The sequence below is a fragment of the Momordica charantia genome, assembly GCF_013281855.1.
Source record: "Momordica charantia cultivar OHB3-1 chromosome 9 unlocalized genomic scaffold, Mcharantia_2.0 BLBB01000009.1, whole genome shotgun sequence".
Lineage (NCBI taxonomy): Eukaryota > Viridiplantae > Streptophyta > Magnoliopsida > Cucurbitales > Cucurbitaceae > Momordica > Momordica charantia.
This window is the reverse complement of record NW_028275167.1, coordinates 27,210,449-27,237,049: the sequence shown is the minus strand read 5'-3', so window position 1 is coordinate 27,237,049 and position 26,601 is coordinate 27,210,449. Positions and strand designations below refer to the sequence as shown.

General features: G+C 33.9%; 2 protein-coding genes across 3 annotated transcripts; both read right to left on the bottom strand.

The window, feature by feature from the left end:
- Nucleotides 1-702: 702 nt before the first annotated feature.
- On the bottom strand, nt 703-14,595 carry LOC111009969 (E3 ubiquitin-protein ligase KEG). Of its 2 annotated transcripts, none has more exons than XM_088117317.1 (16): nt 13,522-14,595; nt 9,917-10,279; nt 9,599-9,829; nt 9,324-9,458; nt 8,897-9,233; nt 8,636-8,793; nt 7,228-7,385; nt 6,482-6,603; nt 6,205-6,339; nt 5,453-5,577; nt 5,215-5,319; nt 4,883-5,116; nt 3,207-3,540; nt 2,921-3,109; nt 2,502-2,807; nt 703-2,343 (listed from the first exon to the last, which is right to left on the bottom strand). In XM_088117317.1, exons 1-16 carry the CDS (start codon nt 14,262-14,264, stop codon nt 1,126-1,128), a joined length of 4,893 nt encoding a protein of 1,630 aa, XP_087973443.1. In that variant the 5' UTR covers nt 14,265-14,595; the 3' UTR covers nt 703-1,125. The 2 variants fall into 2 exon arrangements, with proteins under 2 accessions (XP_087973443.1, XP_022138903.1); XM_022283211.2 differs by having other exon boundaries at nt 9,324-9,455.
- A 2,357-nt stretch (nt 14,596-16,952) lies between these two features.
- Nucleotides 16,953-17,846, bottom strand: LOC111010149 (uncharacterized). Its single transcript, XM_022283489.2, has one exon. It carries the CDS (start codon nt 17,601-17,603, stop codon nt 17,145-17,147), a length of 459 nt encoding a protein of 152 aa, XP_022139181.1. The 5' UTR covers nt 17,604-17,846; the 3' UTR covers nt 16,953-17,144.
- Nucleotides 17,847-26,601: the final 8,755 nt, after the last annotated feature.

Sequence of the window (26,601 nt, the reverse complement as noted above, 5' to 3'; positions counted from 1 at the left end):
AATCATTCAACATTTGACTTGCATTTAGATACTATTTTGGTTCTTGTACTTTCGAAATATTTTAGTTACTTCGTTTTTATTTCTATCTCATTTTTTTTCATAATTTTAGCAATACACTTTACGCACTAAAATTTTTTAAATATAGCCATAAATTTGTATTAAACAAAATTTATTGTAAATAAAAATTATTTTAAAACTTAAAAGGTTACAAATAAGGACTAAACCTCTTGGTTTTTTTTTATCGAAAAAGTATAGAAACTAATGCAACTAAAATGAACAAAAAGTTAATAATTGAGCAAAAAAAAAAATTGAATGGTTTGAAAGTAGTATTTCAACCTAGATCAATCATTAATTTTTTTTAAATAGTGATTTCTTAAAGAATAATTATGGCTTAGCTTAGAAATTAGAACTCCTCATTCCCATTTTCACCCCGACAAATATTCTCTTTAATAGATCTGCTTTCTTTTTTAACTAAATTGCAACTACGAAGGAACTCCATTATATATATATACTTTGTTGTAATATGCACTTGAAATCCTAACTTCTTCTTTTTTTATAAAATAAATTAAGAACTGTCTAAATATTTGTCTTGAAATTTGTCCTGAACTATTTATTGTAAATAAATACAACTGTTCTTGTTCTACTCACCAACATGAAGCCAGTGAAGGGGCAAGTGAAGGGGCAGAGATCAGCCACAGAACATTGAAAGATTAATGTTCAGAATTTTTATAACTAAATATATTATTTGTACAATACTCATAATAATCGTGTGTTATACATACATACATATATATATATATCCGAAACTCGTAAGGTTATCTGATGCTATAAATATCGTTTACTAAACAAGGGTAGATCTGCAGCATAGCTCTCCTTGTGTTTCCTACGATTACAAAGTCCATCCCTTCGGACTCCTCCATTTACCCACTGTACATCCTGCCCTATTAACGACATGCGGTACCGTGCAACTTACATTCATAACCAGGATGTTTTGTTAGCCTAGTGTGGTGATGGTGGTAACAGTTTCGGTTTTGCAGCGAAAATGGAGCTAATGGGAGGAGTTGAAGCCATTAGGCTCATGAGCCAACTTAGATGTGGAGGGTATGGCAAAGGATCCTCGTCGTGTTAGTTATCGTCAAGAACAACGTCAGCAGGATCTCCGATCCACAGTCTGCCCTCTCTCCATCGAAACTTAATCTGCAACTTCCCATTTGCGTCGACTCCGACCACTTGGCCCTTGCTTGCATGAGTCTCCATTCCCCATTCCCAACGAGGTTTGACAAGCCCTTCTCTAATCCTCACTTTGTCTCCGATCTTGAATGGCCTCACCCGTTCCATTTCCCATGCCTTGCAAACCCACAGCTTCTTCTCCATGAAGCAGAATGCAACGAAAAGTTCTCCATTTTCCTCGCGATGAACCACCCCGATGCTCGAATGAGTCACCTCGCCCCATTGATAGGTCGGTGTCGAAACAGATGCCTTGACCCGAACCCAGTCTCTGACATGAAATTCCTCATCTTGTACTAGCTCTACTTCAGCTGGATCTAGCATCCAAGCTTTAGACCCAGCCGCAGTATATATCTTGAGCTTTCCATCAGCATCAATAGCCGATATCATTCCAACACTTGAACGATTGTGGACTGACCAACCGAATCTCGGTTGACTTATGGATGATTTAACCCGAACCTTCTGTCCGACCATTAACCGATCCACCCTGTCTAATTGGGTAATAGGGCCAACCCAACTTTCTTGCTCACCACAGAACAGCACACAAACTCTTCCATTCCATTCATCCCCTTCAAAACTTAATCCTTGCACCACCCCAATACTTCCAGGTCCAATTGATTTCCATTTGTCGGTCTTCTCTCTCACTCTAACCCACTCTCCTGCCTCAAACATTTCTTCTATCTCGAGATCTGCAGGATCGCCCCTCCACAGCCCGGGGACACCGAAGAATACGACCCTAACTTCACCATCAGAATGCACACTAGTTATTATACCCCGTGAATCAGATTGAGCCCCTCTCCAACCCCACATTGGCTCAGACATTCCAGGGCGAAATCGAACATACTGCCCAACTTTGTAGCACGGAACCTTCTCAACATCTGAAGCATGAGCAAGCCACCTGGTTCTACGAGTACAGCAAGCTAACTCAAGGAACAAACTTTCCTGTACACTATGCACCACTGCAAAACCATCTCTTCCAGCAATATTCCAGTCATAAGTAGGCCTATTTCCAGTATTACGCTTTGAACGTACCCAATCACCGACTTCAAATCCTGAAAGTTGTTCTGCATCCCCCGGACAAACTTTCCACAAACTCTGTCTCCCAGCCACCTTGACCTGCATAAAAATAAACAAAACAAAACTCAATCCAGAATACGAGTACGGGGAAACTGAAATATCGATGACAACCTTGCGGCTCGTTATGTGATGTTTTACTCCACCATGGGGAAAAATATTTCTCAGTATAATGCAAAACAGTAGTAGGATATGCTCACATTCAATGCCCCATCCATGTCAACTCTAGCTATTTTTCCAACTGTAGCAGGGCTTTCATTTGACCATCCAAGACGTGGTTGAGCGACAGAAGACATTATATGTATTTCTTGACCTACTTCAAAAGGAGGCACCTTCTCGACATCAGTCAATGAGCAACAAAAAAGCTTGCTCCTGAAGCAGAAGGCAATTCCCATCTCGACGTCTTCCTTCAACGTATGAATAACTCCAATGCTGTTCCTTGAGATATCCTCCCACCCATATTTTGGAGATGACACTGAAGCTTTCACTCTAACCCAGTCACCGACCTACCCAAGAGAAATAATGGTAGATTCCTATGTGAGAGAGAGATGCATGGTCTATAATGAAGCGACTACTTGTCAAATCATGAGGTAGAGACAAACATAAAAAATGAATTTACCTTAAAATCATCCACCTTTTCCACGTCAGAAGGATCGGCTTGCCAAGGAATTGGACGATTTGGTATATCAATAATGAGGAGGCCATCACTCGCTATTTCACTAATTCTTCCAATGCTATGATGGGTCTCACCACCCCAAGCATATCGAGGTTCTGCAACAGAGCGCTTAACACACACCTGATCTCCAATCTGTAATCGGAATCTATAGGATCAGAAAAATGAACCACCAAATGAGAGTTGAGAAGAAAAGAAGTGCCTGTAGAAGTATGCAAATAGATCCCATTACCCTAAAAGGAATGACAGGTTCAACCTCCTCTGGTTCACAAAGCCATGGATTTGGAAGATAGCTTAATTCCAACAATAGGCTACCATCAGGTCTGTTGCAGTAAACAATACCGATGCTCCCTGGTGTTACAGATCCTAACCCATGCTTTGCTGTTGTGAGAGTGGGACGGATGCGAACCCAGTCCCCAACCTTAAATTCTTGAACTCTTTCCATTTCCGCAGGATCAGCTTTCCATCCTCTGGATGCTCCAGGAAATCCAACACGGAGGATCCCATCATCATCTACGCATAAAACAGTGCCAATGCTGTCATGTGATTGTCCCCGCCATCCAAACCTAATACAGCACAGATAAATTAGTACCGTTAGAAATAAGCGAAGTTCAAACCAGTACAGATAAATCACATGACTGCAACTTGGATCCAATTATCCGGATCTATAAAATGGAAACTGAAGTTTGTCAGTATTTGAATCAAAGTTTTTATTGGCTATAAATCAAAATATAACATCCTGTAATTGAGAAAAAACCCATAGAAAAAAATTCTACTGTATTTTTGGTAATTGTATTGAAAATCTAAGTCAAGGGTTTTCCATAGTAGTTTCAACTGGTAAGGGGGAATGGCTACCTGAAATAAAGCACATGATGATACAAGTCGTCTAGAAGAAACAAGGCTTAGGCAAAAATGAGGTGAGAGGGTTACACGTATAATAAAGCAATCAAATCCAGAGAGGCTTGATGATATAGTTTTTGTTCAACATTGGTCCAAGAGAAACCCTACTAGTTTTGTCAAGTCTTTAATTTTCTGTTGATGGAATTCTAACAAAAAAAATGATCTCGTAATGATGTTTGCAATTGATTTCCTCTTAAGGTCGATTTTAAGCAAACGAGAAACCAAAGTTTTTACAAGCTGTAAACACTACGAGGAAGAAAGCACATTATTAAAGAAAGGAGGAAAAAACAAACATCCTGATTTATTTTTCAGTTGTCCATAGCCCCATGGAATGGTTTAGCAATATAAATTTTGTCTAGAGTGACTTCTAAAGAAAAAGAAAAAAGGTGTTGAAAGGGCATAACTCTTAACAAATAATTTTTTTTTTAGTACAACACGTGGGAGTGGGGGATCGAACTCACAACCTCCTCGTTAGAGATATATGTCCATTACCACCAAGTTATGCTCGCTTTGGCTCTAAACAAATAATTATAAAACAGACTTCAGAAAATACGACTCTTAAATTCTGAAATATCTATCTTATGGGAGACTTGGAGGAAAGGAATCGTAAAACTTTTATGCCAGGAAAAAGAAGTCCAAGAGATGCATGATCTTTTTTGTCTCAATGCCCTGTAGTTTGCGCAGCTTCAACCAAAAAGTACTGTAACTGTCCTACTTTCCTGATCTTAACCAATTTTCTTTTATGGAAACCAACTTCTTTTGTGAAACATATTAAAATAAATATGTGACCATTCCTGACATAGATTAGTTGCATGCATACAATAATGAAAAAACAAAATTACTGTTTCATAGTTTTACTTTATTCTCCAAGGTTAAAAATAAACACATCACCCTTTTCAAAAACATAAATAAATAAACAGGTTTCGAAATATGAATATAGAATCACTTTTCATCAAGCCACTATAACAGCATCTACTGATATACACAGAAATTTGTATGCGTGCAAACCTGGGCTCTTTTACATCTTTTTTAAGTTGGACATGCTGTCCTCTATCCAGCGGGATGACTTTTATAACTTCATTTGCTAACACGTGCACTTCTCCAGAGCAAAATGAGACCATTAGGTTGTCCTTGTCCAGGATGCTTTGCACAAAACCAACGCTCTTATGCTTTGCACCTTGCCAACCATAAGTAGGAGTTGCAATCATTCTTTTGAATTTTATCCAATCACCAATTTCGAATCTAGACATGATTGAAATTCACAAACTGTAATTATGAATAATTTTAGAAGTATACAGTTATTGTGGTACATGGAGGAGTGGGTAACATCATGACATTACATTGTAGGTGACAGATGAATGCTCCTATGGACCAATGCCTCCAACAGTTCTTCAGAAATCCATTCCCGAGGAAGGGCCTCTAAGAAATCACGCAATGTCTTGCCACTGTCACCAGACAAATTTTCTCATCACTAAAAATTGTTACTTTAACTCTCTTTCTAGGGCCACAGCACCAGCAAAAAGTCTATGGATTTGAATACAACATTAATAATGGTAAGTACAGACAGGTGGAACTTGCCTGTGATTTCTGACTTCAACAGCAGCATCTGCGTTCCTAAGCATCACAATGAGCCACTGAAGATTTTCACGTATCATTTTGGCTGCATCAGCTGCAATATGGAACGCATTGTCGCCTTCATCATCCTAACAGCAATTGGCAAGATTTGTAAGCAGATAGCATAAGAAATTCTGCTTAGGAGAGAAAAGAAGATGAAGCATCAACCATAAAAGTAATTGTCATCGGCAAACAATTCTATCAAAAGGAAATATTCCTTGATAGAAGTAAAACATACAAAATATCTTATAAAAAGAAAAAGAGTAATATACACAAACCTATATGTATATTGTATAGGAGACCAGAAACCCAACAATAACAAAAGAGAAAAGTCATAAGAAATACTCCCAGAAGCTGAGTGCGTAAAACATCTTTAGCTAATGAAGCCATAAAATAGGCCATACATTGAATCCCATTGCATATACTCGTTACATGTTTGCCTACTTAATTGCATCTGTCTATTGTAGCATGCATTGTTTGCGAGGTTTTTTTCTTTCTTTTTTTTTTATCTGTTTTACTTTGTAACACGGAACATGTAATTCTTTTTCTCAAATTGGGGGGACGGGGGAATAGGCGAGTACATCAAACTCTAGGAGCTAAACATGCATGTATGAATACCACTCGATACTTGATCAATAAACATGCATGTATGAATACCACTCGATACTTGATCAACATCATAATTACAAAACAATCTTAGGAAAATTTGAACAAACCTGCAAATTGTAATTTGCCCCAGAAGCCAGGAGCAATCCAACACACGAGTTCGCTCCTCTGGCTAAGGCTACATGAAGGGGTATTGTATTGTGCACATTGCAGATGTTGACATCAACCCCCGCATTAAGGATAATCTAACCAAAATATTTAAAAAATATATCAAAATAAAGTAATTTTAAAGTACAGGAAAATAATAAAATAAAAGTTGTAAGAGCAGATATGTTATTCTTAGCATATCCACGTGCACCAGCAGTATCTAAATACTTGTGATAATACCTTGACCAATTCAATATCATTAACCATAGCGGCAGTATGAAGAGCTGTTCGTCCATGCTGGGTATCCTGACCAGCTGGATCTGCTCCAGCATGAAGCAATAGCTTTACTAGACTTCTTCCCTCTACAAGCAGCAAGAGTAACAAATAAATGGGACAAATTACTGGAATCGGGAAGAATAAAGTGCCAGAAAGAATATAAAAGAAATAGAACATGCAATAACCAATGAGGTGCCATTTCAAGTCATTTATTGTTTAAAAGAAAATAAGATGAAAGGGGAAGTGCAAACAAAGCAGGAACAAATAACTCTATAGACTAGAACTCAAGGAAAATAATTAAATAACAATGCAACGACAAGAATGAAATTTGTGGTGTAGAATTCTAAAAAAAAAAAACAGTTATATTACTGGGGTGGCCATCAACCAGGAGACAGCTGATGTGGTAAATTGGTTCCAACTTCCAAGAAGAATTGAGATGACGTCAAAAACAAGTTGATAAGGAAACATGAAATTAATTAGTACTCCCAATTACTAGTCTTAGTATTCTGCAGAAGACATAGTTCATTCAAGTAGTTAACATCGAGGTCAATATATTTTCATTTCACTTTTACTTTTTAGAAGTTGGTCAAAGGGGTTTTAAACCCATGGCCTACCTTTACAAATTAAAACTCTTACCATCAATGGGTTTGCTTATAAATTCCATGACATGCGACTATTAGCAACATCAATTGACTAATTGCTAGCATTACCACTTTCATGATCTTTTTTCAGGGCAGCAGCCATACACAATGCAGTTCCAGCCGGGCTTGGTATTTCAACCGCCTCTGCAATCTCTTCACAAGTTGCAATTTCCATCCACCTTTTAACAACAGCGACGTTACAGGCTGACACACATATGTGCAAGGGTCTGAAAACAGAATAAATAAAAATATGAAGGTGCTCCTTGCAATTTGTCAAAATAGAATTATTGGATAAGTGTCATTTTTGTAGACGGAATGAAAATTATATTAAAAGAATAGATCAGTAGTCCAAGAAAATTCATGGATTGATTCTTTTCCAGACAACTGGATAAGATAAATGAGCAATTCTTATATTTTTTAAGAAACCGAGCTTTCATTAAGATAAATGAACTATTGCATTTTGAAATCAAAGCCTACATACTGAAAAGGATTAGATAATCAAAATAATTTCTCAGACTATCCTCATATCAAAGTCAAAAGTAAATCCTTCAAACATGTACGAAAAGTTATGTTTTTGCTTCACCCCAAGATTCCCCTGATTGCAGATTGAATAATGTCTAGGTTCCGGATATCAAAAGAGTGACAAACACAGCAACATAGAATTAATAAAAGCATCTTTCCGGACAAAGATTTGTAGAGGCAAGAAAAGAGCTTACAAAGGGAATTATTACTAATTCTATGATCTTTCCCAAAACAGATACAAGGTGATTCTCCACAGAGAAATTTATAAGACTACTAAAATGTGGAAAACAAAGAGATATAGTTTTCCAAGGACCATCAACATGCCTTCCAACAACTTTCCAATTGGCACAAATGATTGAAAAAAAAATGGTCATCGAAGGGGAATGTAAACTGTAAAGAATTCCAAAATGGTGTTTATGGGAATTGGAGCCTTATCTTCAAAAGAAATCTTGGCAATTTAGAGATTCAGGAATGGATATCCTCAAAAATGTGTTTCATAATAAAAAAAAAAGCCCAGGTCATCCAGTTGGACGTATTTTCTTCACTGATATTCTTGAACATTTTGACTGTTTTTACAGATAACTTGAGGTTTCAACTAATGAGACTCCAGCAACACCATAAAAACATCAATAAGATGTTAGTAAGACATCCTTTTAGAAGCTGTTAAACAGATGGAACATCAGCACTTCAATTAGACAGAAAATATTCTTATTGCCTATTGCACAAGATACACACACAGGCTAGGTGAATGCCGTTAATACTGTAATCTGCACAACCACTCAGTTCAGAGACATTTATTCATTCATATACAGACTCTAGAAAAGCTCAAATTTTTTTGGAATAAGAGATCATATATCAAAGAGAAAGAGAAAGACACCTAAGGTTGGGGGTAGAGGTAACCCCTGCTGCAAGCAAACTAATACAAAAAACTTAATTAGAAAGATGTTTTACTTACGTAAGATTTTTTGAATTCAATAAAGCCATTGATCTACATCCTCCATTTTCCAAAATGACCAGAGCGCAATCCGAACATTTTTTGGTGACTGCTCTGTGCAGGACTGATTCACCTTCATCATCAACTACATTTGGATCAGCTCCAGCCAACAGTAACTCCTATGCAGATTTCAGTATGAAGGGATCCAATCAACTTTTGCAAAACATTAAAATGTGTCTACCCAAATGACTTTTGATAAAAAGAGCTCAACAAAAGACCTACACGCATGCAATCAGGTTGGCCGTGGTAGGCACAGACATGAGCAACAGATGGGCCGAACCCGTCCCTCAACCTAGAACTAACATCAGCACCTCTTTCAATGAGAACCCGAACACATTCTGGGGATCCTGCAGCTAAAGCAAACACTAGCGGAGTATCTCCATCTTTATCCAAAATGTCAACCTTAGCCTCCCTGAACTCCAAAATAGCCTCTACAATTTCAGAAAAACCACGTTGACAGGCCAAGTGGAGAGCTGTTTGACCATCATCATTTTGAGCTTCTAACAGTTCAGAGATTGAGCTGCTACAGTTTCCCGATGCAGCTTTTATAAGTAGATCTCTGCAAAGCAAGAGGGAGGAATTACAATTTAACTGTATTTGTTTCTTTAACTTAACAACCACAATAATGTTCTAACCATTATCAACTTGCCTAACACCACTGAAGTCTCCATCAAACACAAGGCGGTGTAGATGACTGGAGTTATAACGAAAAACTTCTGAATCAGACGTGAGAGAGGTTTCAGTTTCTGGGATAGAGGGTCCAGAGCATTTAGCTAAGTCACTGCTTTTACACAAAAAAAAAAGATGAGAAATTTGTGTAAGAAAACTAAAAGCACCAATAGCTATCTTGGTTCTTAAGACATCAGCTCCAACAATGCAAAGACCAAATGCTCTAATGTGAGAACAGACGTTTGAATTTCTTACTTATCAGGACTTGCATAAGGGCTTTGCGGAATCTCTTGCAAATTGCGAAAAAATGTTGTTAGCATTGTGTTGAATGTCGGCCTTTTCAAAGCCTTGAACTGCAGGCAGTCACCGATCATTTTCCACAATTCCCTAGGTATGCCAGCACCTACAATACTTGCATATTGTGGAGGTAGTTTCTTAGCCTTTACAACAGCTCGGTAAATTTCATCTGTGCATAAACTAGACCACCTGCAGAACAAAATCAATACTTGTATAACTACCTGATAACCAGAGAAGAGGGATGAAAATCACTTTACAGGATTGAGAAACACATACGGGATAGAACCAGTACACATTTCCACCAACGTACAGGCAAAACTCCAAGCATCTGACTCTATAGACATACCAAGCCCATCATCCCAGAACAAATTCAGCGACTTCTTAACAGGCTCCCATGCTTCAGGAGCAACGTAGTGTGGACTAAGCATTGCGCATTCCATGCACAAGTGCATCTTCGATGAATCACAATCTGATCTAGCTTTTGAGCACAGAGGCTTCTTTAGTATAGCAGCAAGTCCATAATCAGAAACCACTGCATGACCACTAGCATCCAAGAGAAGGTTTGATGGTTTTATATTCATACATACAACACCGGCAGCATGCAGTTCAGCTACACCTCTTGCAACGTCAGCACCATACCTAGTATTAGCAAATGCATGTATAATGAGAAGAAAGTTCATGGTGAGCAAATACCAATAATAGTTGTTTCCTTTTCCTGAAAAAGCTGATTCCTCTAGATAAACGAGATGTACATCAAAGAATCAGCACCATCCCTTGAGATAAACAGTCTTATATCAGATCACTATTCAAATTAATAACTCTTTCCCATAAGAAACGAACCTTTCACTGAGAACAATGAAAGAACAGAATAAGAACAAAAGGCTTGAGCCAACTGGAAGGATACATTCAGATGTGACAAATTTAAGAGGAAAATTTTTTAATAAATTAGAAACCATAGCCCTAGCCCACAAGCAACCACTTAAATGCACGACACTCTAAACCTCCTACCACTACACTACAAGCATCTACTCTCTTTTCTCGTATCAAAAAATGTACTCAAGAAAGAGAACACAAAATGGGATACTTAAATCCTAACGTACCATACACTTCCAGGCATACATAAAAATCATGCAGACTAGGAAATTATCCAGTGAGACTCAGCACCAGAACTGCAGGGTACTGCATTTCAAACTCTGATCTACGCAGCAGGACTATAGCACTCTCCAACCCCACTGTTGGACCCTATCCATACTCTTCAGTGTTCTAAACCAATAAGTAACCATGACTTCACAGTTCACACCCACAAGCAGCTGTACGTATCCAACAGCGGCAGCAATAAAGTGCATATTACTTTAAGTCCTTCAGTCCTTTTGGTTTAAAACTCTGGAATTCTAAACCAATAAACAACCATGACTTCACACACATGACCAATTGAAACAAAGTCTGCGAGCATGGTTTGGAAAATTCAGTCAGGTGATTGAGAATTTTGGAATGAAGAAGAGTAAGTCAGATCATTCTGTTTTTTATAAAAAATCTGAGTCTGGTGTTATCTTACTAGTGGTATATGTTGATGATATTGTGATTACTGGTAATGATTCATCAGGCATCCTATCACTCAAGTCTTTTCTTCATAGTCAATTTCATACTAAAGATTTGGGAATGTTGAAATATTTCTTAGGAATTGAAGTAACAAGGAGCAAGAAGGGGATCCTTTTGTCACAAAGAAAGTATGTACTTGACTTGTTAACTGAAACAGGAAAGTTAGCTGCTAAGCCGCGTAGTACCTCAATGATACCTAATTTACAACTTACAAAGGAAGGGGAGTTGTTGGAAGATCCTGAGAAGTATAGGAGGTTAGTAGGGAAGTTGAATTATCTTACGGTTACGAGGCCAGACATAGCTTATCCAGTCAGTTTATGAGTTCTCCTACGACTGACCATTAGATCGCATTGGAACATATTCTATGTTATTTGAAAGGTGCTCCTGGACGTGGCTTGTTATATAAAGATCATGGTCATCTTAATATTGAATGTTTTTCAGATGCTGATTGGGCAGGTTCTAAGGAAGATAGAAGATCAACCTCAGGATATTGTGTATTTGTCGGAGGTAATTTAGTTTCTTGGAAAAGTAAGAAACAAAACGTGGTGTCGCGTTCGAGTGCTGAATCAGAATATAGAGCTATGGCACAGTCGGTTTGTGAATTAGTATGGATACATCAGCTTCTAACTGAATTGGGATTTGGCCTCACCACTCCAATGAAACTTTGGTGTGATAATCAAGCAGCTCTTCATATTGCATCTAATCCAGTATTTCATGAACGAACCAAACACATTGAAGTTGATTGTCATTATGTACGTGAGAAAATACAGCAAGGATTGGTGGCTACAGGGTATGTGAAGACTGGAGATCAGCTAGGAGATATGTTTACTAAAGCATTGAATGGAGCACGAATAGATTATTTGTCTAACAAGTTGGGCATGATTAACATATATGCATCAACTTGAGGGGGAGTGTTAGAGTATAGATATTAGTATATTTTATATTCTTATAAAGTCCTTCAGTCCTTTTGGTTTAAAACTCGGGAATTCTAAACCAATAAACAACCATGACTTCACACACATGACCAATTGTACATATCCAACAGAGGCAGTAACAAACTGCATGTTACTCAAGTCCTTTTGGTCCACTCAACAAAAACAGCATTTCAACCTATGGACTCCCGTAGACCTCTGACTCTCTCTCCAGGGTGAAGAATGTGAAGATGCTGATTACCTACATATGTGCTCTTTCTCATGTTATTTGTGGTGGAGACTCTTTGGTCTTTTTAGTATCCAAATTACTTTTGACGAAAGGTGATTTTTGTGGGCCAGCAATACCATGCCCAAATTTGATCTGAACTTTTAGCTTCATTTTTCAAGATTCTTATATTATTACTAGTATCAACTACCTACAAGAGAGCAAAAAAAACCATTCAGCCACAAACTGCATGTTACTCAATTCCAGAGTATGGTTCAATACTCTTTCTATAGAGCTTTGAATTCTAATTGGCGTCTCTCTCAAACCTCTTTTATTATTATGATTTTCCTTGTATTTAAACCAATGAAGGGGACTAACATTCTTTTTCTAGCCTGCATGAAGGAGAGACTAACATTCTCCTTCATTGCCTCCAACCACACATAGGTTTATCCCCAAGATAATTTACTTAGTCGAGTGAACTAAGAAGCTCATCTTTTAATTTTGGATTCCAAGTTCTAATAAAGTGAGATATAATTACCCCTGCCATCTTCATAAACATTAAAAAAATAAAATAACTCTGATTGCAAGAAAAATAAAAATAGCTGACCTTTTTATTTTGGATTCCAAGTTATATTTAAGGGAGATATAATTACCCCTGCCATCTTCATAAAGATTAAAAAATATATAAAATAACTCTGATTGCTAGAAAACTAACATAACATTTTATTCAGGTATTGATACACAGTGAAGCCATCCCTATGCTAGATTCAATTTCTAATACTTATGCCGCTTGCATATCCCCTCATTGCTTGCAAAGCCATCAATTTATTGCTAAGCACTGTTAATTCTAGTTTCTAGAGCCTCAATTCTAAAGATCATGTAGTGATTTAGGTAGAAGACCATCCTATGGCGACCAATTTTTGCACATCTTGTTCGAGATACACAGGTAGAAAAGAAAAGGAAAAAAGGACAAGCAATTGTATTATCAAAAAAACCAAAATACAAACAACAGGGCAAAGAATCCACCCAAATCATATGAGGAGTACAAAAAAGGAACCCACCCCGCGTGAATAATGGTAGCATTATATTTATGATGAAGAAATACTTAAGAACCAAAAACTCCAAAACTTTTACGAGATCAAAACCTCAGTATTTGCTCCAATGTCAGTCGCCCCTCGTTTTGCTGCATCTTAGATTGAACAGACCCGTAACACCTATCCATAACTAGATACAAGGAGCCATCCATTTCCATTGCCCCATGAAATGTACAAACATTCCTACACCACATCGATGCCCGCCGCAAACTCTCAAGTTGCTCAAGCACCCAACCCAAATCTATGCCATCACCCACTGCCACTTTCTTCACAACAACCTGGTGCCGACACCTTGTGCTCGCACTTCCCCCGCCACAAAGCACAGCAGTCCACATTTCAACACCATCCCTCCGACCCTCCCCTATCCGTCGCAGTAGCTTCAAATCTTTATGTACTCCCACATCAATAACCGGCCCGCATCCTCCCGATGTCGACGCATGACTACCTCGGCGGCGAGAGAGCGATTCCTCATCGACATTCACCTCACCATCACCGGTTTCATCATCATCCTCATCATCCGTGTAATCGCAGTCGAATTCCGATGCTGCCACCGCCGTCTTCGAGCTGGAGTGGATCAATGCAAGCACCGCAAAGTTCTTGCGCAGCGCTTGGATGGAGTTCCCGACCATCGAGACGTGGCGACATCTCGGACACGACAGCCTCGAGTCGGGCGAAGTTGAGAACATCTGAAACATACAATCCGCACAGAAACCATGGCCGCAGTGAAGTAAAAGCGGTAGTCTATCTTCCTCGTTGTACCGATTTTGGCACACAGAACAACAGGGCACTTTCATTTCCTACACTTCTGCTGATCTTCTACCCCTAAAAGCTTACTCAGAGAAAAATTAAACCAAACAGAAACAGACCCAGAAAACTTCTAGCTCAGAAATTTGAGCTCAATCGATGTCGGTGATGCCGAAGCCATAATTAAGCCAATTGGGAGTGAAATTGCAGATCAATCAGCTTAGTTCCTGAGGGAAAAAATTTGCTAAAAGAGAGCTCAGGGGGATAGCTACGCGCCCAAAAATGGTAAAGTTGAGAGAATCAGTGAAAGAATCCATCGGGGATGGAGAAGGGTTTTTTAGCAGACAAAAAAGAGTGCAAAAAAGTATGGGGTTTTGATAAAAATTCCATTTTTCTTTTCAACTTTCGGTGTGAGTTTGTTCCTCTTCGGTAAAATCATGGTTAAATTGTCACTTGCCAACAAAAATGTCATGGTTAAATTATTATCTTTTCTTTCATTCCCGTACCTTAAATAATTTTGTCATGATAAAAAAACTTAGCCGGAAATTCCAATCTAAACTCACCCCCTTTCTCCCTAAATTCATTGTCTTCTTTGTTAACTACTACGAATTGATTTGCTTCGTGAGATCTAAAATCTAATTCCTACTTCGTGAGAAACGCACACCTCAACTAATTGACTCTATTCCTTCACCAGTAGGTTCCAATTTTACTTTTCATTCTTATTGTTCGATTCCGTCTCTTCGATACTTGTCGATTAATTTCTAAATTTGACGTGGGTCTGAATTAGTTGTTGCTACGAGCAGCTCCTGGTTTTTGTAATCTCATGTATGTCATGCTAATATAGTGATTCACATTGTTTCCTCTTCATTTACATTGTCCAAAAGTCAATCTCAATGATCTTGAACCGTGCAATTGGTCCCATATCACCATTGAAAAAGTATATATTAGTTGGAACACATGTTTCCCATATATTTTTATTTTCCTTTTCCTTACAATTCCAAAAGGAGGATGAAAAAAAATCAAATATAAGTATTCATTATTTGAGTAATAAAATTGATTTTATTGGGAACAATGTGGTTATAGATCTTCTAGCGACAGATTTTAGATTTAGGAGAAACTCCTGCGTTCTAAAGGTTTTCTATCTCCGTCTCTTCTAAATATGATGGGATATACATATTGTTCTCCATACCTATATTGCTTGGTGGAAGTTGCGTCTCACATGGCGAGACTTAAACGTAAGATCTCAAGGTTGTTATTTCTCGAGCCTACAAGCCATCCAAACTATCCCTGGAGACTAAATGGTAACCACTTGGAACGCTACAAATTTCTTTTAATTAACACAAATTTTATCCACGATGAAAGTCCTTTAAAATAAATAATGCTAAAATTGTGACAAAAAAAATAAGATAGAATAAAATTGAATTTACCAAAATCGTCGCTTTTTTGAAATAAAATTGGCTTTAAAAGTTCAACCACCAAAATTGTTTTTTTTTTTTTTTTTACAACTTATAAAACTAAAATTATATTTTACAATCCGATTCAACTGCATGTTTTTCCCATTTTTCTTTTCCCTTTTTTTTCCTGTCAATTAACGCACGCATTTTCCTAGCTTAGACGTCTAAGTGAATACTTATGGGTATTATTAGGCCAAGTTCATAAGAATGGTGTCTTTTTTTCCCCTAATTTCCATCTTTCAATCTTATTTAGTTTGATTTTTCTTTTTATAGTTAAGTTATTACTTCTAGATTTTAAAATAGTTTTAATACGTGAATTTAAAAATTATAATTTGTATCAATTTGTAAATGGTTAATAGACAAATATTATAATACATTATTTTTTTTATAGCAATAAGTTATTTTGAGTTAAGCAAGTTACTGCTTGTTAAATCATATGAAACAAATAATTTTTATTTTTTATTTTGTACTGCGCGGTATGTATAGTTCTTCAAATTAAATTGTAACATAATGTTCAACTTTTGTTGTTACGCTACCCATTCATAAATTACTCTTAAATCACGTGACCATAATCACTTAATTGAAACAAAAATTAAACCAATATTTTTAAATTTTTTTTCTTTAGTTTAATAATTATCGGACAAGATTCAATCATCATTGTTTTAGATGATAATAGGTGATTTTTCCCCCCGAATATTAATTTTAAAATGACAGCATAAAGACTAAAGTGTCATATCAAATAATAACTTATCTCATTAAATTTATGTCATTTTTTGAAAAACAAAAATCAACACCATATCATAAATTTAATTTGTATTTTAGAAAAAGTCATCTACTTTTTTAGTTGACTTTAGTTTCACGTCCATTAATTGTCTTCCTTTTAGTTCAATGATGGAAGCGAACGTTCCAACACATCCTATAATATCCTAAACAATATTTATTTTAGTACAACAAATTAAATGTATAAGAATTTGAACCTCATATCTCAATATTCTCAACGTGTCAATTCAAAATTTTCAATAATATGTCACATTGCACCAACTCGCCGAAAAATAACTCAACGCCTTATATAAATTAACATAGCTTGATTCAGTTGGATATTAATTACCTCCATGCTAATTAAGCATCTGTCATATATCAAATATTTCATTCAATTTTGTTACATCCTCGACCAAATTTAATCTAATTATATGCATGCAATGCAACCTGCAATAATGTACTGCTTCTAATGTCGAATTTTAAAACCTAAACTTTCAACTAATAGCTTAATGAAAAAAATAAAAATTTAAAAACAAAAGCCAAATATATATATTGCAAACTATATTCGAAAAATCAATAATAATCTCCGAACAATTTCTCAATTTCCACGTATATTAAAAAAGAAATATTTATCGATCTATACAAATCCACGTCACAATATTAAGCTAAATAAAAAGTATTTTTTAAAAAATGGAGAAAGTATAGGGTGCGGCGTATTTACAGTAGAGCCAAACCCGGCATCTGAGTTTGTGTAGAAGAATCGTGCAAAAAGCCATGGAACATGTCTGCAAAATTCGCATCGAAGTTCTGCAAAATCAAATCATCCGGCGGAGCAATCGACGATTGATACGACGATTCGATGTTACCAGACACGAGACGGTGATGATTATCGCGATCGATTTGATCGTCGTCGGCGTCGCAGAGGAGTTGGTGGTCGAGGAACGCCGCCGACGACGATGGCTGAAGATGATTCCGATCGGCGGCGGCGGCGGCGGCGATCAGCTCCATGAAGCGCTCGGCGTCGGAGTCCTGGCCGGTGAGCTTCTGGACGAGAGATCTGAACTTGGAGGCGCTGGTTTTCACCTTCATCGGACTCGAAATGTAGACGACTTTGAAATCGGCGGCCGATTTCTTGCTTCTTCTGATCTTCGCCTGTTTTCTGCCGATGACATCCATCGGAATCGGACAAATTTTCCTTTTTGTTTTGTTTATTTTTGAAATTGCAGATTTATGGAGGTTATAGATAGCTAGGTTTTTGAGTGGAAGGATGGAAGTGTGCGGTGGTGGATTTATAAGGATGTACGGAATGGGGAAATTTTCTTGGGAAACAAACAAGGCGGTTTCCGGGAAAGTGGTGGGTTTGAAAATTTGGGGGAAAGATGAGAAAGGAAAATTCCTAATGAAAGTGAAACAGGGGAAATCGGAAAAGGCAACAGAAGATTCTATCTTTTGAGATGTCCTTAAAGGACCCGTAATCTTTCGAGCCAAGCGAAAATTAAAAAAATCTTATCACTTATTCGTGTAATAAAGTGATTTCAATATTAGTGTAGCGGGATGTACCAATATCAAGACATCGATGACTACTATTAATTTTTTTTTTCTTTTTACCATTTAAGTTTTGATATATTGGAGAGACAAATATTAAGATATATAATTTTTATTTTTATAATTTCTTTTTAGATAAAGGGCAGTCGATTTTTTAGGTGGTGGCCAAGAGCACTTGTTGTCAACACACAAGTATGTTACGTTCACAATTTTCTTTCTCATGTGAAGTTCATTTAGATGCTACTTAAATTGTAGTCCGTGTCGCGGTAGATGGATAGTAAATGCTATATAATCCAATTCTAAGGGATTGTTTGATTGAAGGTTTCAAAAAGATAGCTTAGGATTAAGATACTTGATAAGAAAATTTATGGGAATCAATGATATCTGTATTTGGTGGTGATTGTGAATGAGAATAAGATATCTGTGAATAATGTTATCAAATTTTCATATACATAAATAATATTTGCGTTTGGTTCGTGCGATTACGTTTAACAATTTTATGCTCAATTATAAAGCATTAAAATTAATCCAAATTAACTTCCAATACTTCATTATTGTTACATGAGTATATTTTAAATAATTAATTATAGTATAACATGTGGGGTAAAGATTTGAACTCAGTCATCACTAGCTTATGAATAGATCTAGGTGTCTTAACTCGTTTAACTATACTCTTGTTGCCTGTTTTAATTTAAGTTTTACTAACGAGTAAATATATTATAAATAATATATCTAAATTGATGTGGCTGATTTTATTTAGCTATCAATCTTAATAATTATCGTATGAGAATAATGTGTTTAACAAGATTAATCATTTTCATATATTTAATTCCATTCGGTTATTAAATGTTTATATATAAAAAAAGTAAGTATATATAATTTAATAAATTAATTTATTACAATATAATAATTAATTTAGTACGCTATTAGCATTGTTTTTTATGAACCTAATTTAAATATTTTAACTAGTTTTAATTAATTAATTTTAATAAAATCAAGAAAATAAGTAGATTAAAAGAAAAACAATTTTTTGAAAAGAAAAGAGAGAGGGAGGCATGACACAAAACCCATGAGGTGAAAGGGTAAAGAAAATCCTTGTCAATAGTAATTTACAGTGCCCGTAAATAAGTGATTCTTAAATAAAATATTAAAAATTGTGTACCGAACATGAGTTTAGTTTGTCAATGCCTGTTCTCATATAACAAAACCTCTAACCAAATGAACTCTAAATGACTTTGTAATCCATCTCATAAACTCCAATCGTTAAGTTAGAAATCTCACCGCATGAGACTGTAAGTGTGTTTGTATAACTTTCTAAATAATTTTGTAGAGCCAAAATGAGTGTTTTTTTATTTTTAATATAGAGTGCTTAGTAAAAAAAAAAAAAGGAAAAAATCAGGTTTGAAATAATTTAATAGAGTAAAATTGATCAAAAACTATTTATTTTTTAGTAATCTTGTACATTTAGAATTACGTTTGGATATAGTACAACTAAATAAACCTCTGAATCTTATAAAAAATAATAAAATAAATCAGTGACTAAAATCACTTTTTTTTTAGATAGACTAAAATCACTTTTAAGAACATGTAACACATACTTGTGCAATTTATTTAAAGTTATTTTTATTAAAAAAACGTTTTAAGAAAAAATATAGTGGTAAAAAATGATTAAATTATAAGTTATCTCAAACTCACCGTAGAAAAATATTTAAAAGGACATAAGATTCTAAGTAAGATAAACGATTTCTCCTACCAAAAAATATAACCTAAGTTAGAATCTCAATAGATTTAAAAATTTTTATAAAACATTGTATAATGGGCAACTTTAGAAGCATGCGCACTTCTAAAAACTTTTAATTTCGTGTTCAATATATCTTTAACCTTTAATAAATTTTCTAAAATCCAAATATCGATTAGATATAAAATTGTATTTTATTTTGTATAAATAGAATCACTATGTTTTAATTTTATGCATGTTCTTAAATTTTACAAAATTATAAGTTTACGAACCTATGACACACAGACTGTAATCAAATATCTTTATATTTATATATATCACAAATATGAAAAATATTTATTCATTTGGTCATGAGTCCAAGGTTGATAATAAAATAATATCCATCCAACTACTTTTTTTAGAAAATAAAATTAATTTAATTATAAAAAATATTACAAAAGCTGCCAACGATAAAAAAGCATTTTTGGATTACATTGGCGCCGGTATTTAATTTTCTTTCGACAGCGAGAGCGAATTCCGTTCAAATGCATTAAAAGTAAATAAATAATTAAGTCACGTGTGCAGCCTTTTCTGACTTGGAAAATCTTGATTTTCTCGAATGAAACCTCAACACGTGTCACCTATTTATTGGATTTGATTAACTGTTTTTGGACCTTTGATGTTTCCGTTGGGAAAAAAATATTTTCAATTAATTAATATCCATACTTCTAACATATTTAATTTAGTTCATACTAATAAAACTTTTATTATATTCAATACTTTTTTAGTACAACAATAGATACCGTGTAATTTAAATTCATGTCTTTTTCTATTGAGGATTGATAAATTGAAGTATATTTAAGTTAGTATTATATTTATATTATTTGATTAAATAACAATTGTTGTGGGTAAGACCGACTGCCACATGTTGTTGCAAGGGGGAACCGACGTGTAATAGAGAAGTATCTAGTCTCCAATCGACTTCCTATATGATGTTGTAATTCACAGAAGGAAATAAATACGATTAAATGTCGTCTGTAATTCCCCAACGTCCCTTTATGTGCGACGTGCATCAAGGGAAGATTTGTGTCAACACTCTTCCGCCTTGTCTATAAGACGAAACAATAAGTAAAAAGAGAGGTAAGTGAATACTGACAATAATACCTTAATACACATTCCGACTTGTATTAACTTGAGCATCAAAGTACTCACCCCCTTTATCTTATATATTCCTATATATATATATATATATATGTCGAGGAGGATTCGCGTAATCGTTTGTGGACGATATTCTGTAAACAACAATATTTAAATTTTGGTTACATACAAATATCTGATAAACTATAATAAAATTATTGTATAAAAATAACAATCTAATTTATAAAAAAACATAAACACTAAGTTGAAACTAATTAAAATGAACTTTACTGTTAATATATATATTTATATTTGGACAATTCTATTTGACGTTTGACTAAGAAAACCAAACGTGTGTGGCTATGATTGCCCATCATTTGAGATCGCGACCATCAAAATTTAAGGGAAAAAGAATTGCACTTGATCCTCTTCATTTTTGTTTATGTGTCACACGCATTCATCTTTAATAAATTTTATAACACATTAAGTCCAAATCCTAGAATAATTTGGTATATTTTATAAAACACTATAGTTTTAAAATAATGATCTAAACTACTCCAATTTGACGGCTTGAAAAACAATACATATTATAAGCTTAAATGTAATGACTAAAGTTACAAAAATTGTGTATTAAAAGTTAAATTTTGTGTTACGTCTCTCTTACAGTTTAATAATATATACGTGGAAGACATTCAAAAATTCCCTCTTCAAAATAAAATTTATTTATTTCATTCTTTGTCTCACAATGATTTGGTGTGTGAATCATTTATATCTTACTATAAAGTTAAATTATAAACGATCATTTTACCTCTCGTATCCAAATCTGGGATTCTATTCTCATTGACAATAGAACAAACATCATATGAGAAGGGCAACGTCCGTGACTAATAAATATTTTTTTTATCCAAAATATAAATTTCTGTTAACAAAAATTCTCAAACTTAATTTTATCGTGGGATTCTATTCTCTCCCACAGAAACAATTTAATAAATAAAAAACGTGGACACCATTGGAAATGAAGATTCATAGTTGGTAAAGAAATTAGAAGGCAGAGTGGAATTTGGAATACTAAAAAGGAGACAATTTGGCGCTGTCCATGTCAAATATTGCAAGCATGATGATGAAATATTAAGTGCAAGGTAGCTTAAAGCTTATTTTAAAAAAGAAATAAATAAATAAAATTGTTCATCTTCTTTTCAAAGTATAAACTTATCGTGAGTCGCGTTTGAGGATAAATTAGAGTTGGTTGAAGAAATGACGTTACAAATTGTTGTTTAAAAAAAGTATACTCAAACACGTAAAGTTATTAATTAATTTAAATATTGATAGATTAGATCAAATGGTCCGTTGGAGGACCTAAAGAATTGAGTTTTCAATTTGTTCTAAAACATTTTTATTATCTTATCGATCTAAAAATTAGTCTATTTCCTATGATCCAGCTATAGTAGGATAAAATGAGCAAAATTTGCCAATATTGCAAAAAAGAAGAAAAAAAGTCCAATTCAAATATAATGAGGGAAAAAGACTAAAATAGCGTAAAAGACAAGGGAGAGGGAGTTTGTGGGTGGGTGGGTTAGATTTTAGAATGTGTTCATAAGGGTATTATGGGAATAAATTAATATTAAGGTACATTGAAGAGTTAAAAAAAATAACATATTTTCCATTATAAGGTCAATAAGTTAATTTTATCCACACCAACATGTTTATATTTTTTCAAACTCTTCAATATCCAAAAAGAAAAAAAAAATTGAAGAATTTGACATCATCAATGTGACAACCAATCTATCAACATTGATTTCATAATGCCAGCAAAAAATGAAAAAAAAAAATCTAAATAATCACTATCGTATAGATATTCTTTTAACGTGTTTCTAAATTAATCCATCTATTTATTTTGAAAACGTGGAGTTTTAAAAGTTTTGCCATCCAATTCTCTTTATCTTTTGTCAAAGATATGATAGACAATAATGTACCTTCAAATTCTTCCTATTTTACTAGTCAAAAGGGTTGATTTAGATGCAAGCAATATCAAGTTCATGGAAGAAATAGAGATTTTTTTGGCATGATTAGTGGATTCTTATTTTTCTTTCGCACATTAACATCAAGGCCACTTTGGTCAAAAAAAGGATAAAAAGATTTTAAAACTTTGGATTTTAGGGATGGATATTAACCCAGCAAAAAAAAAAAAAAAAAAAAATATATATATATATATATATATAAATAGGAAAATTAAATTTTATAAAAATATCTATTTTTGTATTTCTCATTGAGTTGTAAAACATTCAATAGTGTCGGAGACAAGATTGTTACCTACTCTCAAGGAACCAAGTATTTTCCACTTAAACAACCTGACATGTTAATTTTGATGAGTTATAATTTTAGTCTTCTATTATCAACTTTTATACTGCCCTACATATAAATTGATCGCCAAAACAAGTATAGCTAACAGTAATTAACATATATCTTCAATGAAGAGATTGTGAATTCGATCTACCACCCCACATGTTGTACTAAAAAAATATAACTTGGTTGATTAAAAAATTTCGAAAATACAAAATAAAAAACTTACCTGATTAAGAGATTGGTAATATTTTTTCTACGAAGGGTATAGGTTTTAATATCCTCACCCACTCATTTGAACTTTAAAAAAAAAAAAAAAAATTGAAAACAGATTCGAAAACAAAGTTCAAAAGCTGGTGGATTTAATTAATTAATTTGTCTTATATTGCGGAAGTAAATGATCCCATCTAAAAATTCTTTGCAAATATCACCGACTTTGCTTCTTCATCTCTTACAATATTATTTTAAATTAAAATAACAATATCACCTAATAACGGGGCAAAAAGGACACGAAATCTTTTTTATTTTTTATTTATTTTTTAATTTTTTGCCAAAAGGAAGGATACAAGAAACTAACAAATTCGCTTTCAAGTTAAGAAAAAGGGGTCATGTCATGACCAATAATTTAAGGGAGAATTATTAACGTGGTTCATATAAAAAATGAAGTTAATTACGTAATTTAGTTTTATATTTCATTTAGTTACCTCATTAGAATAATAAAAAATTTTAACAGTCAACTTAAGCGTAGTTAAATCAATCGCAAATTTATTTAATTAAACGTTTAAGTAAAAAAAAAAAACGAAAGTACCAAAATTGAATTGACACATTTTCTTTTCCTTAATGGATTTTAATATTAATAAAATTTAGCTTTTGTTGTTGTTAATTACATTAATTTTATCGTAAATTATAAACTTTCAATGTAAAATTGTTTGAATGCATATTTGCAAAATTGAAATTATTTTTTAAGGCACACTTGACCTCTCATTTTTTTTTTCTCTGAGATTCAAGTTTAATGTAGATTAAAGTTTGAAAAACAGTTCTTATTTTTTGTTCATCGTTCAGTCATCATTCTTAAGAAGGAAGAAATCATCGCTCAATCCAAAATCTTAAGCCGATGGATTTGATAAATTTAATTCATTTATGTGGATTCTAACAATCCTCCCTTCAATATCACATTTGATGTAGTTTTTTTTTTCAATAAATTAAATTGAATACATGAATGGGCGATTGAACATTCAATCTTAGTAAGCGTCATATTAAATAAGTTAATTATATTCAGGAATGGAAGGTTTTATAAACTTATACTATCAACAAAATAGAAATTTTAAGTGTCGTGAAGTAAACAAAAACTATCTAAAGTCTCTGTTCTACTGTATTGTTGTGCCACAAGCCTGAAGGAATTGAACCAACTTTCAGCATCAATCAAAATCAACTATTCCTAACTCTCAAAGTTCACCAAAAATTGGTCAATCTTAGAAGGGAAACACTCCTTATCCAACCCATAAATAGAGACACCCCTTTGAGACAGTATTCAATTAATTAGGCAGATAGATCAATCACATCTTGAATTCCAAGTTATTAGGGAGATATTTGGTACCATCATCCCGGAAAAATCTAAGGTAAAATACATTTTTGGTTCCAACAGACATTTTAGTCTATGAAATTTGCAAAATAGTTCAATTATCTGATGTAATTTACGGTTAGTTGATCTAATAGAAAAATGATGCGACAGTGATATGACATAATATATTAATCTTATAATATATATTGGATGACTGTACATTGAGCTATCAAATTATCTTTCTTCAAAACTTTAGGAGATCAAATAGACACTAAATCAAAACTTCAGGATCCAAATATATTTTACCTAAGAATCTATATCTCAGTCAAAGGATCCAAATACATGTATTGTGTTTTAATTTTTCTTCGAGTTTACAAATTACATTGCCAGACTTTATTTATAAATGTGTTGAAAATCATTTATATGCACTTGAAACACAAGCACTTTCATCCCGTCATCCTATTTTTATCTATCTACACGTAAATATATATCGTCACTCAATAACTTTTCTTAACTAATATATTTATCTACATATTCATTGTATCATCTTTTTGTGAGTTTGAATAATCACCTCCAAATATTATACTTAGTTTCACATTAGCTAGAGAAGGAGATGATCATGAATATATAGATGAGGACAATTATCTCCATTGATATGAGGTCGAAACCAAAAGCAAAGCCGTGAGGATTATGTCTAAAGCGGACAATATCATATCATTATGGAGATACTTGGGTTACCGTTGTCCTTAACTCTAGTATCAAAATCGTGCCATGTTGGTAGAGTTCTCGGAGGTGTGCTCCGAGGAAGAGAAGTTGTCTGGATAATAATCGTCATTACATATTAATCCATTGTGGTATTGAATTAAGCTGAAGTTGACAATAATCGTCATTAGATATTCATTATATTATAGTATCACTAATTGACGTTTCATAGGCCAACATGAATTTAGCTCAATAGTAATTAATAATATTTTTGACCAAAAAGTTATGAGTTCGAATCTCCACCCAACTTATTATATTAAAAAAAAAAAAAGTTGATGTTCCGTATACTTCTTTTTTATATATATTTATAATTATTTATATAATATTTGATCTCAATTATATTATACTTGCGAAATTAGATAGTGGGCTAATTATGTCCTGACCGGCATTCTACTAGTACGGGGCTCATTTCCATAATTGGACTTTTCTTCTACTTTTGGAGCCTTCTCTTTTTAATGTCTTATCCACGTCATATTTTTACAAATGCAATTTTTTAAATATTTATAAATTAAGATTTACAAGTATTTTTTTTTGAAATTGTACTCCATAAATCTCATTCTATCCTATTACATTAATTATTTATATTTTAAAAAATATTTTTTTTTTTAGGATTTAAGAGTTAGGGTTCAAGTTTAAGGTTTAAGATTTAGAATTTTATTTATTTATTAAAAAGAGAAGTTTTCGGGTTTAGGATTTATAGCCTAGAGGCTAGAGTTCTATTTCTTTATTAAAAAATAAAAATGATCTCTAGAGTATTGGGGTTTAAGATTTTATTTATTTATTAGAAATACATGAGTATGTAGTTTAGTAACTTTAATATGGGTTCGACTTCTCTATTTTGACAAATCTGTAAATTACTAACATTTAAGTAATTTATTTTCTAAAAAAAAATGTAATTAGGTTATTTAAAGAGTCTACATGTATGCTTATTCCATTCTAATTTAAATAACATTTATTTATTTCTTGGGGTTTTTAGGGCTGGATGACCTTTTTCATATAACACAAGTAAGTGGAGAGGCAAACGAAGTAATTTGGCATAGACAGTGTCATCGGTAAAAGTATATGAAACTTATATTTGAAAAAGGTGGACAGATTTCAATCGAGTCATGCAA